General features: G+C 32.1%; 1 protein-coding gene across 1 annotated transcript in view; it reads left to right on the top strand.

Annotated features, from left to right (window-relative positions):
* LOC129803880 (bifunctional heparan sulfate N-deacetylase/N-sulfotransferase) overlaps nucleotides 1-14,027 on the top strand; it is a 195,440-nt gene that overhangs the window by 109,048 nt on the left and 72,365 nt on the right. Inside the window, exons 2-3 of the mRNA XM_055850745.1 lie at nucleotides 2,009-3,391; nucleotides 11,199-11,402. Of these exons, the coding sequence (XP_055706720.1) occupies nucleotides 3,111-3,391; nucleotides 11,199-11,402 (485 nt within the window). The 5' untranslated portion in view covers nucleotides 2,009-3,110. The remainder of the gene's footprint in view (nucleotides 1-2,008; nucleotides 3,392-11,198; nucleotides 11,403-14,027) is intronic.

Genomic DNA, 14,027 nt, shown 5'->3' with positions numbered 1-14,027 from the left:
GTAAAACTCTTTTAACCCTTTAATAGCCAATTACCCCTCAGGTTAAGCGTCAGAAAAAAATAATTTTTACAGCAATAATAAATTTTTTTATGTATTTTAACAATGTTTTACTGCACTTAGTCATAGTTTCACTGACAAATTTTTCTGAAGGTAAATTAAAGAAATGCTGTACATTTAATTTTAAATTCTGTAAATGTGTTATTTTAATGAGTACATTGACATGGGGTTAGAACTAGAACTAGGGGGTTATTAGCTTCTCAGAATGGTATTTCACAAATTTTTACTGATCGAACTACAGAGAGAACAGTATAATCCATTGATTTTGAGTCATATATTTCGACTCCTTAACCTCAAAGAGGTTGTATTTGGTAAAATTTTGGAAATGTCAAGTTCGAGTTTTTTTGACGTCACGTTGTTTGTCCGTCCGTTACCGCGCCTACAGGTTAAACAATTAGAGATAGAGACTTGGGATCATCGGGGGACTTCCTTATTAATCTACATAAGAACCATTAACATGCCCAAAAACCTTGGTATTTATGTCAATTGTGAACCGATTCCAATCGGTTATGAACCGGTAATAAACCGGTTATGAACTGATAAGCAATTTTTGTTCTAAAATCAATTCTGTTAATCTTGAGCTACTTTGTGAAAACTACTTCTGAGATATAGCATTTAAGTTACGAGTACAAGCATCCGCAAAGCATGGCACGCTTTGCCACGCGTTTTTTTATTTTCGTATTTTTTTTTAAATTTTCGAATTTTATTAAAGCAATATTCACCACATAGCTATTTCTTAAACTTTTTGTTTACGTCTATTACACGTTTTAGCATTCAAATTGAATTGAAATAAATTGATTTTGTTGTGATGTTCAAAAGAAGAAGAAAATAAAAAAAATGTGACATAGTAAGACAGAAATAGACAAAACGTTTGAGAAAGGAAGTGAATTTTGATTTCATGAAATTGTCTTTACTTAAAGATGTGGTGAAGGGTGGAGGCATTATGACAAGTTTTTTCAAGCCATTATGACAGGTTTTTCTGAACATTAATCAGCTGTAGAGGAGCTGTATGGATTTATTTGAAAGGTCTTGGAATCTGTCACAAGTCTAAACCGATCCCGTACGGTTATGTATATTAACATACCCCTCATTTTCCTCCACTCTTCCTCCTCACCTCAAAACCCATATTTTTCATTTTTGGATATGTTTTAGAGATTATCCAGTTTGGATATTTCATCGCCATACGATATGATTATTAGGAATGATTCAACGATTCCTAATAACGATTTTTCAAGGTCAATGGTTAAAAAGGTTTTGAAGATCACATTTATCAATCGATTGGTTTCATGTTTGGGCTCGCTGGAAAGGTCTTGGAATTTCTGACAAGTCTGAACCGGTTCCAATCTGTTCCGAACCGGTAATGAACCGGTATATCCGGATTTTAATACAAAAATCGTTTTTATTACATTTAAAACTATTTTATTCAATCTCTTGAGTGATTTATAAATCTGTTCAAATCGCTTGAGAACCGGTAAACGAAAGTACTTTTAACGTTATAACATCTAATGGTGTTTGATCTTTTACTGACCAAATTTTATTTTATTCTGACCAAATTTTATTTTTTTACTGACCAAATTTTATTTTTACTGACCAAAATATACGCTTTTAAAATCTGATTTTTTACTGACTAGATTCTTTATTTTTTACTGACCATATTTTATGTTTTACTGACCGTATATTATTTTTTACTGACCGCATTTGATTTTCTACTGACCAAATTTTACTTTTTACTGACCAAATTTAATTTTTTACTGACCATATTTAATTTTTTACAGACAATATTTAATTTTTAACTGACCATATTTGATTTTTTACTGACCAAACTTTATTTTTTACTGACCAAAAAGTCGCAGCCAAAAAAAAACTTCAAACAATCTACCAAATGTTTTACATGTTATTTGTACATAAGCAATATCTTATGCATATTTTCTTTTTTTTTCTTTCATTTCAGATAGAGTGAATGAAAATGAGATTCAGGTGAAGTGCTTTGGAGGAGGACGTCATATAGGTGGCAAGAGGCTACACTTATCCTCTAGAAAGATTATGATAGAAGTTGCAATGCAAAATGTGGACACTGTGTGTCTCATGTCGTGAATGTTTTGAAATATGGAAACATAGTAAATGGCGAAGGAAAAATCAATGCCAATGTGGGATTTTTTGCAAAGAAGACTAAAGTGTGAAGTGTATACCGTGAAAGATGGATCAGGAAGAATGGACGGAAAATTAGTGGTGAGAAATTGTAATTTACAGTGAAAAGAGTTGAATGAGGGGGAAGATTGAAAGAGAGAAGGGTGAGAAAAAAAATTGAACTCAATTGTGCCATTGGAACCTATATTATATATATATTGATTATTTGAATCGATAAATTGTGGCATTTCTATCCGGTTGAGGTTGGAAAATGAGAAAATTCACTATATACTGGATTGATATTCCATGTCATCCCCTGAATAACAACGGATGCATCATTTTTCCCGTATTGTTGTTGGGGTGATTAAAACCGGGCACCTTTTCATTCTCGTTTTTTTTTTGTTGCTGATCACAATTGAAAATTTTACACATGCAAGCTTAAAATGTGTAGATAAATTTTAACACTATTTATGGTAATAAAAAAAGCCAATGGACATATTTTGGGGCGTAGTAACAAAAATTAACACATAATTCCAGTGAAATATTAAATAGTGTTGAAAGTAGTTAAATTTCAAGTTTATATTTCGCGTGAGCCACATGGGAATAATAGCACAATGAGAAGAAATTAAAGTGGCATAATTACCCGTTAAAAAGCAAAAATCAACAAAAAAAAAACACAAGTAATTAAAATTTTAAGTGAAAAATACAAGTGAGAAATGGACTTATGGACATTGAAAAATATTCGTAAAAATTCAATTAATGTTGATGGAGAGTATCACGAAAAATAATCAAGTTAAAATCTAACTGTCTGTGAATCACGTAATATTGAAATTGTTATCACACTAACACTGGACATTTAGAGTGTGCATTAAAGTGAAAATTACAAAGAGAAGTGTGAGGTTGTGTAAGAAAATTTCTGAAGGAAGATGACTGGTTTGGAGACTACACCGCTATGGAAGCCATCTGGTTCACCACAATCGGAGAATTGCATTGAAAATGGTCATGTGATCCGAAGTCCGATACAATCATCAAATGGTGGCTTTATCACTAGTAACAATGGAGGAGGTGGAGGTGGAAATGTGGTCATGAAGTGCACATTGTACCTGTTGAAGAGCGTCAATTTTCGAAGATGTGTCGCCGCTCTTGTTCTAGTCACCGTCTTACTAATCTGCTATTACACAAGTGTTGTCAATTCACCATTTCCAAAGTAAGTACACCTTTGAAATTTATCTGTTTTGGCAGTAGTAAATAGTTTTTTTAGTTTAAAATATTTGATCTTATGCCCTAGACATTCTTACGACTTAAGTAGAGAGACAGCTTAACGTAATTGTAATTAAAATAAGATCAGATTATCTTTCCATCAGTTTCTGACTAATCCGTCTATCGGATTAAGCTGAGAAACGGCTTACTTAGTGGAAAATTGATGGGAATTTAATCTAATCATTATTCTGATTATAATTACGATAATCACTCTCTCGACTTAATTCGTAAAAGTGTCTAGAGCATTACATTATAACTGTGAAATTTAAGTTTCAAACTACCCTTTCTCCGATACTTGGATCGCCTATATTCAAATGACTGATGTCAAATACTCGACCATCCCAAAAACAACCCTTTGACACTTCCCATTCTCACCTTCGTCCAATCAGCTGGATGTCAGAAGGTCAAATGTATCAAATTGAGACATCTTAACTTAACCATCTTCAAACTACTCTAAAATTATTAGTAATAATAATTAAATTTTCCACAAGTCCCGTGACAGTACACTGCACTTAATACACTGCACATTGAAATTTTATGACGACTCACATTAATTGCTGATAATAAAATGAATTTAAAATATGTTATTTTGAGCTTTCAATAACTCTTAAAATTTGATTTACTCCATAAGTAAAAGCTGGTAACTATGCTATTTAAAACTAATTAAACCAATTCTACCCTAAATAAATCAAAGTTTAAGAGCTCATTGCATTGAAAGACCAAGACTGGAGTCGAGGGGAAAGTTCCAGGAATCTATGGATTTATAAAAAAATAGAAAATGTGCTTTACACTTTTAAATAGCCCATTTGAACTTTAGTTAATTTGAAAATAATTTATTAACGTTTGAGAAATGAGTCATAATTTTTATTTAGTCATTTTAAACCACCCCACTCATCCCAATTTGAACGTATTATCGACAATTAATGTGGATAGTTATAAAATTTTAATGTATGAAGTCATGTGGACGAACATCCCTTTATAGTAAAGGTATCAGGGTAAAATGTCTAATCAGAAGATTTTACCAATCCACAACTGCGTTGAAGTTTAATTTATTCTGTTTCGTAAGAAAATATGTGATTTTACGGCATTTTAATCATTTTTATTATAAATATGTACTTACAATAATTGAAGCTATTCACATGTAGAGGAAGGCTTTGCACACATTGTGGCTTCCAACACTTCATATTAGGTGAGATTCTTAACAATCTCACTTACTATAATTCTAAAAAAATCTCATGTCTTCCGATCTGCCCCAAACTTTTCCAAAATATGTCTAGCCAGCCACTTCCTGATCACGAATATATGGATGGCTAAAAAACATTCTCGTTCGTCCGTCTGACCGCTCTTTGCAGCTTAATATCTCCTAGTCTAAGGGGCTAAGGGCCTTGACAGATTTGAGGATTAACCGAGAGATGGCTTAGCGTAATTATATTTGAAATAATGGTTAAACCGCATTTTCATCATTTTGAACTTAGCCGTCTCTCAGCTTAAGTCCTAAGTGTGTCAAGGACCTAAAACCCAAAATAGACAGAGGGATTGGCTTATCGGCTCTACACATTAGGAGCAATTTCTTTTAAAAATGCCTTTTTAAAGAAAATTTCCCCTATCCTTGTAGGCAGAAACGTCAGATTTTTTAAAATCGTTTTCGTTTTTAAAAAACGAAAATGGACGAAAATGTTTTCACTCTGGAGTAGGTTGGTAACCAACGCTAAGACGGCGGTGGTCGCAGAAAAATATTTGTAATGTAATGAATGATGCGAAATCTCCAAAAGCATTGATGACAATAAATCTATCTATCTATCTATCTAAAAAAAAATTGCTTCTAGTGTGTAGACACCATTAGGGATCAGCTCGAAAAATGAGGATTGGTGTCAGTACACTCAGGGATCAGCCCAAAATTTGGAGGATCATGCTGATTTTCTAAATTCATGAGGTCTAGTGAAATTACGGGGATTAGGCGACATCACCGCCAGTGCTGAAAATAAAAAGCTTCACTTTGGCTCTTTTTGGGTACTTTTCGAAATGTCAATTGAATGAAAAAACATGGAGAGTAATGGTACGCAATGTCTCAAAATCTCAATATTCATTAAGATAGGAATAATGGAAAGGTCAGAGTACTCCTGCCTGTATCAAAAATGTATTGATATTTCTTTTAAGAAGTATTTCAGCAATCAAAGTGAGCACATTTAATAGAAATTTACGCAAAAAACGCTGATCCTTGATCATAAATCCACAGTGTATGATAGTTTGGGCTGATGTTCTACCGCCAAATTTTTCGAGCTGTTTATTTTTGGCGTAAGAGAGATATTGACTTATGCCGAAAATAGACACAGGCTGATCCTGGAGAATACTCAGCTTGAAAAATTTGGCGGTAAAGGATCAGCCCAAACTATCATACACTGAGGATTTAGGAATAAAGATTAGCGTTTTCAGCATAAATTTTTATTAGATGTGCACACTTTGATTGCTAAAAGACTTCTTAATGCATTTTAAGATTTTCCAACATTGCGTACCATTACTCTCCATGTTTTTTCCCCAAATTGACATTTCGAAAAGCATCCAAAAACACCCAAAGTAAAGCCTTTTATTTTCAGCACTGGCGCTGATGTGTAATCCCCGTAATTGCACTAGACCTCATGAATTTAGAAGATCGATCTGATCCTCAAAATTATGGACTGATTCGTGAGTGTATCGACATCAATCCTCATTTTTCGAGCTGATCCCTAAGCCGATCCCTGTGTCTATTTTCAGCTTTACGGTTTTTGAGTTACGAGTATTTAACTTAGAAAATTGAAAAAAAAATATCTTTTTAATAATAGCGCTGCTAGCGTTGGTTATATGAACTTCCAATGTCAAAAGGGAATTGACATTTCGTGATGGTTTTCAAAACGCCTTCAGTTTTTAAATTATGATAAAAAGACCCGGTATTATGGCTATTTTAAGAAATTCTTTAGGACCCTTACAGCTTGGGTCAGGGTGCTCAGGGAACCTTAAATTTGTTACTGATCGAAAGCTCTAAGGCCCGGGTATAACAAACTAAAATTTTAGCCCGATCGATCCCATAGGGGCGGAGCTATTTAGGAAACAAAAAATGGAGGTATTTAAAATGGCTGACGAAGGTGTGGGTGGGGGTTGGGAGGTCAAAGCACCGAATTGCAATTTTCACCCGTATAACCTTTGTCGAAAACCGCAAGTTGGTATCTTTTTTTGTTCGGGAGCTATTAAGCTCCAAAGAGCGGCCGGATTGACGGACGAACGGGAAAGGCTTTTGACCACCCATTCGTGATCAGTAAATGGCGAAACACGTTTTAGAGAAGCTTGAATTAAGAATCTCACCTAATATTAGGATTGCATGGCATTGCCTCTAAGACGATATATTTTGCAAATTTTCAAGCTATATCACTCAACACTATCTACATTTTTGTACTTTTGAGGAACTGCAATCTAAATACACAATTCGTGAAAAAAAACCATTAAAATTTTTCTTGGAGTAATTCGAATTTATTTCTAGAAAAATAATTATTAAGCATTAAATGTCTTGAAGTTTCTTTGTTTAAATTGCAACAAAAGTCAGGATAATCTGGTTGGAAAAAGTAATGTTAAACTTTTTTTTAATTTTCATTAATTTTAAATGATGAGCTATTTTGAAAATTTTCGAATTGAGCTTAAAATATGTTAAGAGTAATTACCCCTTTCTTAAAATTGGAAATTTCTAATTTAAATCATAAAGTTTTCTGTACTTCAGAATTGAAGGTATAATTCTTTTCTTTTTATTGTGTACATAATAATCTAATAATCGTGCAAAAATAATTTAACTTTTTTCTCAATGGTTTTACACGAACAATATATGATCAATTTCAAGACTTCGTGATATATTTCAATTTACCTAAAATTGTCAAAATATTTTATTGTATTTGATACATCAGTTCACCTGTCTATCAATATTCAATAAAATATGTCGATGATTTTCTTTTAGTTTTCACTCAATGCATTTCATAAAATAGATTGAATGGCATTTTCTGCGATGTTCTATGACAATGCTTTGTAATAGATATTGGGTGTGAGTGTAGCTTTTTTTTTCCATATAGATGGAGAAAATAATATCATATGAAATAGTTGCGTGTCATATGAAAGATTATTCAGTGTTAAAAATGAATTTATCATGCATTTTCTTTTGCGTCAAAGGAAAAAGGGGGGAAAAAACGTCTCGATGAAAGATAAAGAAGATGAAGTGGGGCAAAATGATTGATGTGAATTTTTTAGGGTGATTTTTTGGTTAAAACAATGTATTCAAACATGGTTGGTCTTTGTTCAGTAACATTGCAATTATAGTGAAAATACTGAGAGGAAGAGATGTAGGGTTGGTGTTGAAAGAACAACGATTTATCTCACAAATTGATTTTAAATGCAAATATTTTGATATGAGAAGAAAAGTCTTCCCTTGAGCTTTTGTCAAAAATTCGATGAGGGATGGTAGGGTGGAGGGGGATTGTCTGATGGCAGAATAAAAATCCGTATTATGTGAAAGAGTATGTGACCTGAAAATTCTCAAATGTACTATATATATGTACAGAAAGATGTTGGACTTGGAAGGGAATTTGTGGTGACATCGTCTTTGAAGTAAGCTTTAGGAACGCTATCATGTATAATGTTACTAATACTGGATAAGTCAAAATTATAAAAGGATTATATTCACATGAAATTGGAGAAATATTTGTATAATTAAAAATTTAAATTTTTTAAAATTAAGACATAGGTGAGTTTAAGTTTTTAATTTTAGAACTAGATCATTTTTTTTTAAATACCAATTCAGTAAAGCTATAGGGGGAACTGGGGCAGTAGTAAACTGGGTAGTTGTAAACACTGTGATTTTTTTCATTAATTTTAAAACTCCAGAGGATAAAACCCATAAGCATTCATAGATACCATGGGGATGTATGTCCACAGAAGAATTGGTCAATAAAATCCTAATACTTTAAAAATAAAAATCATTTTTCCCGAAAATGTTGATATTTCGATTATTTTGGTCATTTGGATTTCCACCTGGAAATTAAAAACTGTGTAAAATAATCGAAATGTAGCAATACCAGTTCTTTCCTACATCTTTTAGGATTATATTTATGCATTTACTAGACAAATTGAGATTCTCATTATTTCAAAAGAATTAATAATTGGTCAGAAAACAGCATTTGGGGTAGATGTAAACAGGTAATTTCAATTTCACAAAATGAGTAGGTAAAAGAGCGGGAAATTGACCTTCATGCGAAATATCTATAATTTATAGATTACGAAAAAAATTGGTGGCGCTGTGTTCAATAAAAAGTCACATGATGTCAAAATATGGGGAAAATCCATTGAAAAATGTCTTTTTTTGCTATTTTAATTATTCTTTGTAAAAAGTGTCGTGATTTTTTCAAAAATATACAGTTTTTATATATCTCTTAAATAATTAAAATAATCGAAAGTGGTGCAAAGTTAATTTCAAGGGTGGGAAAAAAGGTGTTTACATCCTCCCCAGAAAGTGGTTACTTCTACCCCAGGTATTTTGTGAAAAATGCACAGTGACACAAATTTTATTTTTATGGAAAACTCAATTGTTTTCCAGCATCCGCATTACCCTCGACGAATTGCCTATACCCAAGGGTAAAACATGAGCTAAGAAATATTTTCCAAAAAATCACGGTGTCCTTGGAAAATCACCTCAAATTCGCATCTATCGAAAATGGTTACATGTGCCCCAGTCTCCCCTATCTGAAAAATTTTGCTTAAATTTAAAGACGGTTATACATTTGTCAAGAGTCTGTCTATGTTAAAGTGTTATTCCTCGTGTTTGGTCAAAAAAAGTAATGCAAAAGAAGATTATTTCGTGGGGGAAATAGTCAAAGTTCGTTGTGATATGGAGTGAAAAATAGTTGAGAAAATATTCACCGAAGAATTGTGGATGATGTATTTTTGATATGAAAAAAAAGCACGGCATTCAAGAAGAGCATTGAAAAGAGTAAAAAATGTATTCAAAATGTACTTGAGGCACTATATCTCAGGAAAAATTTTTCATTTATTGTTGATATATCGTCCTTTAGCCACCAAACTGAATTCGATTTTTCTTCCTTTGTATACCGTGTGTATATCTGTTTGTTGTGTTAAACCAGAAAATATCTTTTGAACTGTAAATGAATAATTGCTTCTTGCATTTGTAAAAGTTTTGTTGTACAGAAGATATTTGAAGATTTTCATATTTACAAAATTATATATAACTTGCTTCATAAAAATAAAAGGAAATATCGTTTTCACTGTGATTTTAGGGAAATAACTTATGAAGCATTTCATTTGGCAATTATCTGCAAAAATTTATGGTAAATTCATCGATAGAAAAATTTTATGACGTGTGAAGCTTTGGTTCTTCTGCTTTTTTATGGTCATCACGTTTAATGATCCTTAAAGGCTTTTAAATGTCCCTATTACTCGCGGTAAAACCTTAAACTAATTGCCGTCGTTTTTGTGCTTGATGAATCGAATCATTAAATATATGCATCATATAAACACTATAATAAAATGAGATAGCAAAATGTACCACCTTTGCGGAATACCCAAACTCGTAACTTTGATGGTATTACTATTAAAATTTGGTTACACGGTGAAGAAGATATTAAGGGAAAAATATGTATACATTACTTCCTTACAAGACTAATCTTTATAGACACTTCCTTAATCTATATGAAAAATCACAGATATCTGTACAATAATTCTAACCAAAATGTATCCCCCTGGGGTTACACTTAAATTGTTTCGATGAAGAAATTTGTTTATTGATAGAAGGGGTGGCAAAACGTCCCAAGTTTTACGTAGTGCTCGAACTCGTGACTTAGATGCTTTTACCTCAAAAGTACTTTCGCACCATTTACCGTTTTCCGGTTCTCAAACCGATATGAACTCTCAAGATTCCCCAAAAAAGTTTTAAGAGTAATGGAACTGATTTGCGGACAAAAATTACTTATCGGATCATACCCGATTCATTACCGCTTTACAATCAATTTGACCTGATTTGTAAATTACTCAAAATATTACCCAAAATACACCATAGCAGTAATATAATTGAGTATCTGATAAAAATTAATTAACGGTTATAAATCGGTTTAGAACCTATTGAAATCGGTTCAGACTTGTCATGAATCCCAAGACCTTTCCAACGATCTTAACAAACATGATACCATTCGGTTGATAAATACGATTTTTCGAACCTTTTTAACCTTTGACCGTAAAAAACCGTATTCGGAATGATTCAACGGTATTTTCGTATATGGACTAAAAATGTGGCTGAATTATTTGCTGATGAAATTTCAGTGTTACAAATGTTAACATAATGTCAGTCTTCACTTTCTTATGCACAGAAAAAGAAATATTTTGTAAAAAAGTTCGTAAATGTTTGTGAATTCCTATGGGGGAGCTACAAATTGCTCGTGAATCGTATAACCCACAAACAAGTTCGTAAAAGTTTGTACTGTTTCACAAACATTGTTCGTAACATGATCATTTGAAGAACATTGTTTGTACTTTTACAAACATTTGTTCGTAAATGTTCGTAAACACACAAAAAATGTTCGTAAAATTTTGTCATTTGTTCGTCACATTTGTTTGCCTGTCGAGCATTTTACGAAAATTAATTAATATTTTTAGTTTTCACTATTAAGAGCTTAGAGCTTAGACTATAGTTTTTTATTTCAAAAAATCCATGTTTGCACTTGTTGATCTTTCAGTTTCATTCATCGTGACACCAGGCCATCTCCGTTAGTGAATTGCCGAATGATAAACGGAAAGGTTCCGCTGGAAGGTTCTACGGCGCCTGATCATCGTTCAGAGGCGAGACTCCGTATCGATCCTAAAGTACTTGTATTTGTGGAGACCACGTACTCGAGGTTGGGTCGTGACATAGCAGAATTGCTTGTCTACAATCGAATCAAGTAAGTGGCAGCTTGACTTTCCTCATTTCGCATCCAATTTCCGGGATAGGGGGAGTAACAAAAAAGAACTCATACTCTTTTCCAAATATCTCTTGCCTTTGCGTTTTCTTGGGGTTGTTGTGGGTAACCAAAGAAAAAAAAGCGCGCGAAATATATGGGCCTTTCTCTGTCAGCGGGGTGACTTTTCGACAGTTCCTGATTGGCATGATGCCACCTTTCTAAACATATAACTTTTTTCCTAAAACTTCTTGTTCCTGTTCCTTTTTGCTAAAAAAAAAAATGGGGAAAAGCAACGTCAAAGACCATGGGTAAAAGAAGGAGAAGCAAACGAGGGTTCTTTTGTTGTGCTGTTTCATCACGATGATATTGGAGAATGTATATAAATGTTTTTCACACAGTTTTCGTACATAGAGAATGTGCGAAAATATATATTTTATGAGAATATGAGAGGGTTTCAAGAACAACAACAAACATTTTTATATAATTTTGCATTGCCGTTAAAAGAATCAACTACAAATGGGTTGAACGTTGACAGAGAAACTTTTTAAATATGAATAATATTTATGTGCTTAAATTTAAATTTAAAGTAAAATCAATTATTTTTAAAATTTATAATACAAACAAACAACACTAGAAATTTTATAATTCCTTTAAAATAAATTCAAGTGCAACCAGTGTAATATTTAATAGGAAAAATTGGGATCTTCAGAAGTAAGACGTTGCTTTAAATATTTCATGGCATCAAAAAGGGTGAGAAAATCAAATAAAATACATACCTATATAAAGGATTTTAACACGAAAAAGCGCTTTACTACTTCAACGATGTATATATCGTCCCTGGTACTTACGTAAATTTTACTACAAGTTCATTTTGTCTCAATAAGGCAAAAGATACACGAGTTTAATGGATTTTACAGCAAAACATGGGTGCAATTTTCGCTAGATATTTATTCAAGAGTCTCTTTCAATTTACTTTGAAAAAGGCAGGCTATAAGTACATTATCAGATACAGCATATGTACTTCTTGTGCTTACTGCTGCCATCTTATTATATAACTAAACTAACCATTGAATGTGATTTATTTCATTGAACAAATGTTTTATTGCACTCCAATGACTTACCAGAAAAGAGATTAAATTGTGTAGTTACAAATGAATGGTTGAAAACTGTATAGTAATTAAAATGAAAAACTAATTTCTAGAGTTGTTTTTTTTTACTATTCAGAGTAAAAGGGGTTGTAAATAATCAGAGAGCTTGCTGTCTGTATGACCGATAATGTAAATGTTTTATCGTAATTATTGCTCTAACTCCAAGTCAAACTCCATTCAGAGAGCACTGTTATCCGTCGAATCCGATTTTTGACAATTATAAAACTTTTATCGAGTTCACTCGGCACTTAAACCTAAATTATAAATTAACAAAAACACATTACTTCTAATTATAATTTATCATTACTTTTATATGCATATATTTACCATTAGAAACTTTAAAAATGTGTAAACCGATCGTTTTCCTCTCAAATTACATAACTTAAGAATATAACTGGATAACTTTATGTTGGATGTACGCATTTAACCATTTTCAGTAACTTTTTCAAATGAGGCAACAAACTTTTGACGCATGAAAAATTCTCAACTTTTGGAAAACAATTACTTTTTATATGAAATAAAATGGATTAATTGATTCGAAATATATGAATAAGATCTACGGATTATAGGCAACTCATTTGCAGGAAGAAAAATTTTAAAAAGTGATGTTTTTCATCTGCTTTCTCAAATATAGTTTTGTAAAGAAACTTTTGGCTGATGCGCTGAATATGCGAAAAGGATAAAAAGTAAGCCTAGACCGCCTGGACAATAAGGGGTTACATGGGTTAAAAAATTATTGAATTTAAGCTCTTAGGGATATAAATTTAGCTACATTTTAACTATAATTTCTAAAAATTTTATTTAAAACATTTAAAAATTGAGCCTTCGGGACTGGGTTTTCGGAAAGTTCTTTGAAAATCATACTTTCCGGTAGACAAGTTTTCTCAGAATTGGTTCATCTGAAATACACAAACCAAATATCTCCTGTTATCTGATGAGTCAAACTAGTCCTTGAACTAAGTATTTTTGAAAAAAAATTGAATCTTTGGAAGAACTTTGTCTAAAAAATAACCATTTTGTCGTTTTTTACACCATGTTTCGTCTTTTAGAATAAGTTATGATCAAGAAAACATAAAATACTTCGTTCAAGGACTGGCTTAACTTCTCAGCTAACAGGATATATTTGATTTTTGGATTTCCGATGAATGAACTCAGAGAAACTTGTCCACGGAAAATTATGTTTTTTTTTTCTTGAAATTAGATATGTTTTTCTGAATTTTTAAAATTTTTATATTTAAATTTCTAAAAATGCATTACATTTTGTACTTTTCTAAGAGCTTGAAGCAAATAAATTTTTATTATGTTAAAAAAAAGATTAGAGAAATATTGTTTTTTTTTAGTCTTCATAACATACGTAACCCCTTAAGCTTAGGATTTATAGAAATTAAGATTTTAAATATGTTGATTTTTACCGCAAATTACGAATAAACTATTATAATATTATAATTAGAAAATTAAACGGTTTAATAATGCCAAT

This window comes from Phlebotomus papatasi, chromosome 2, assembly GCF_024763615.1.
Source record: "Phlebotomus papatasi isolate M1 chromosome 2, Ppap_2.1, whole genome shotgun sequence".
NCBI classification, from domain to species: Eukaryota; Metazoa; Arthropoda; class Insecta; order Diptera; family Psychodidae; genus Phlebotomus; species Phlebotomus papatasi.
This window is presented reverse-complemented; position numbering and strand designations above follow the sequence as displayed.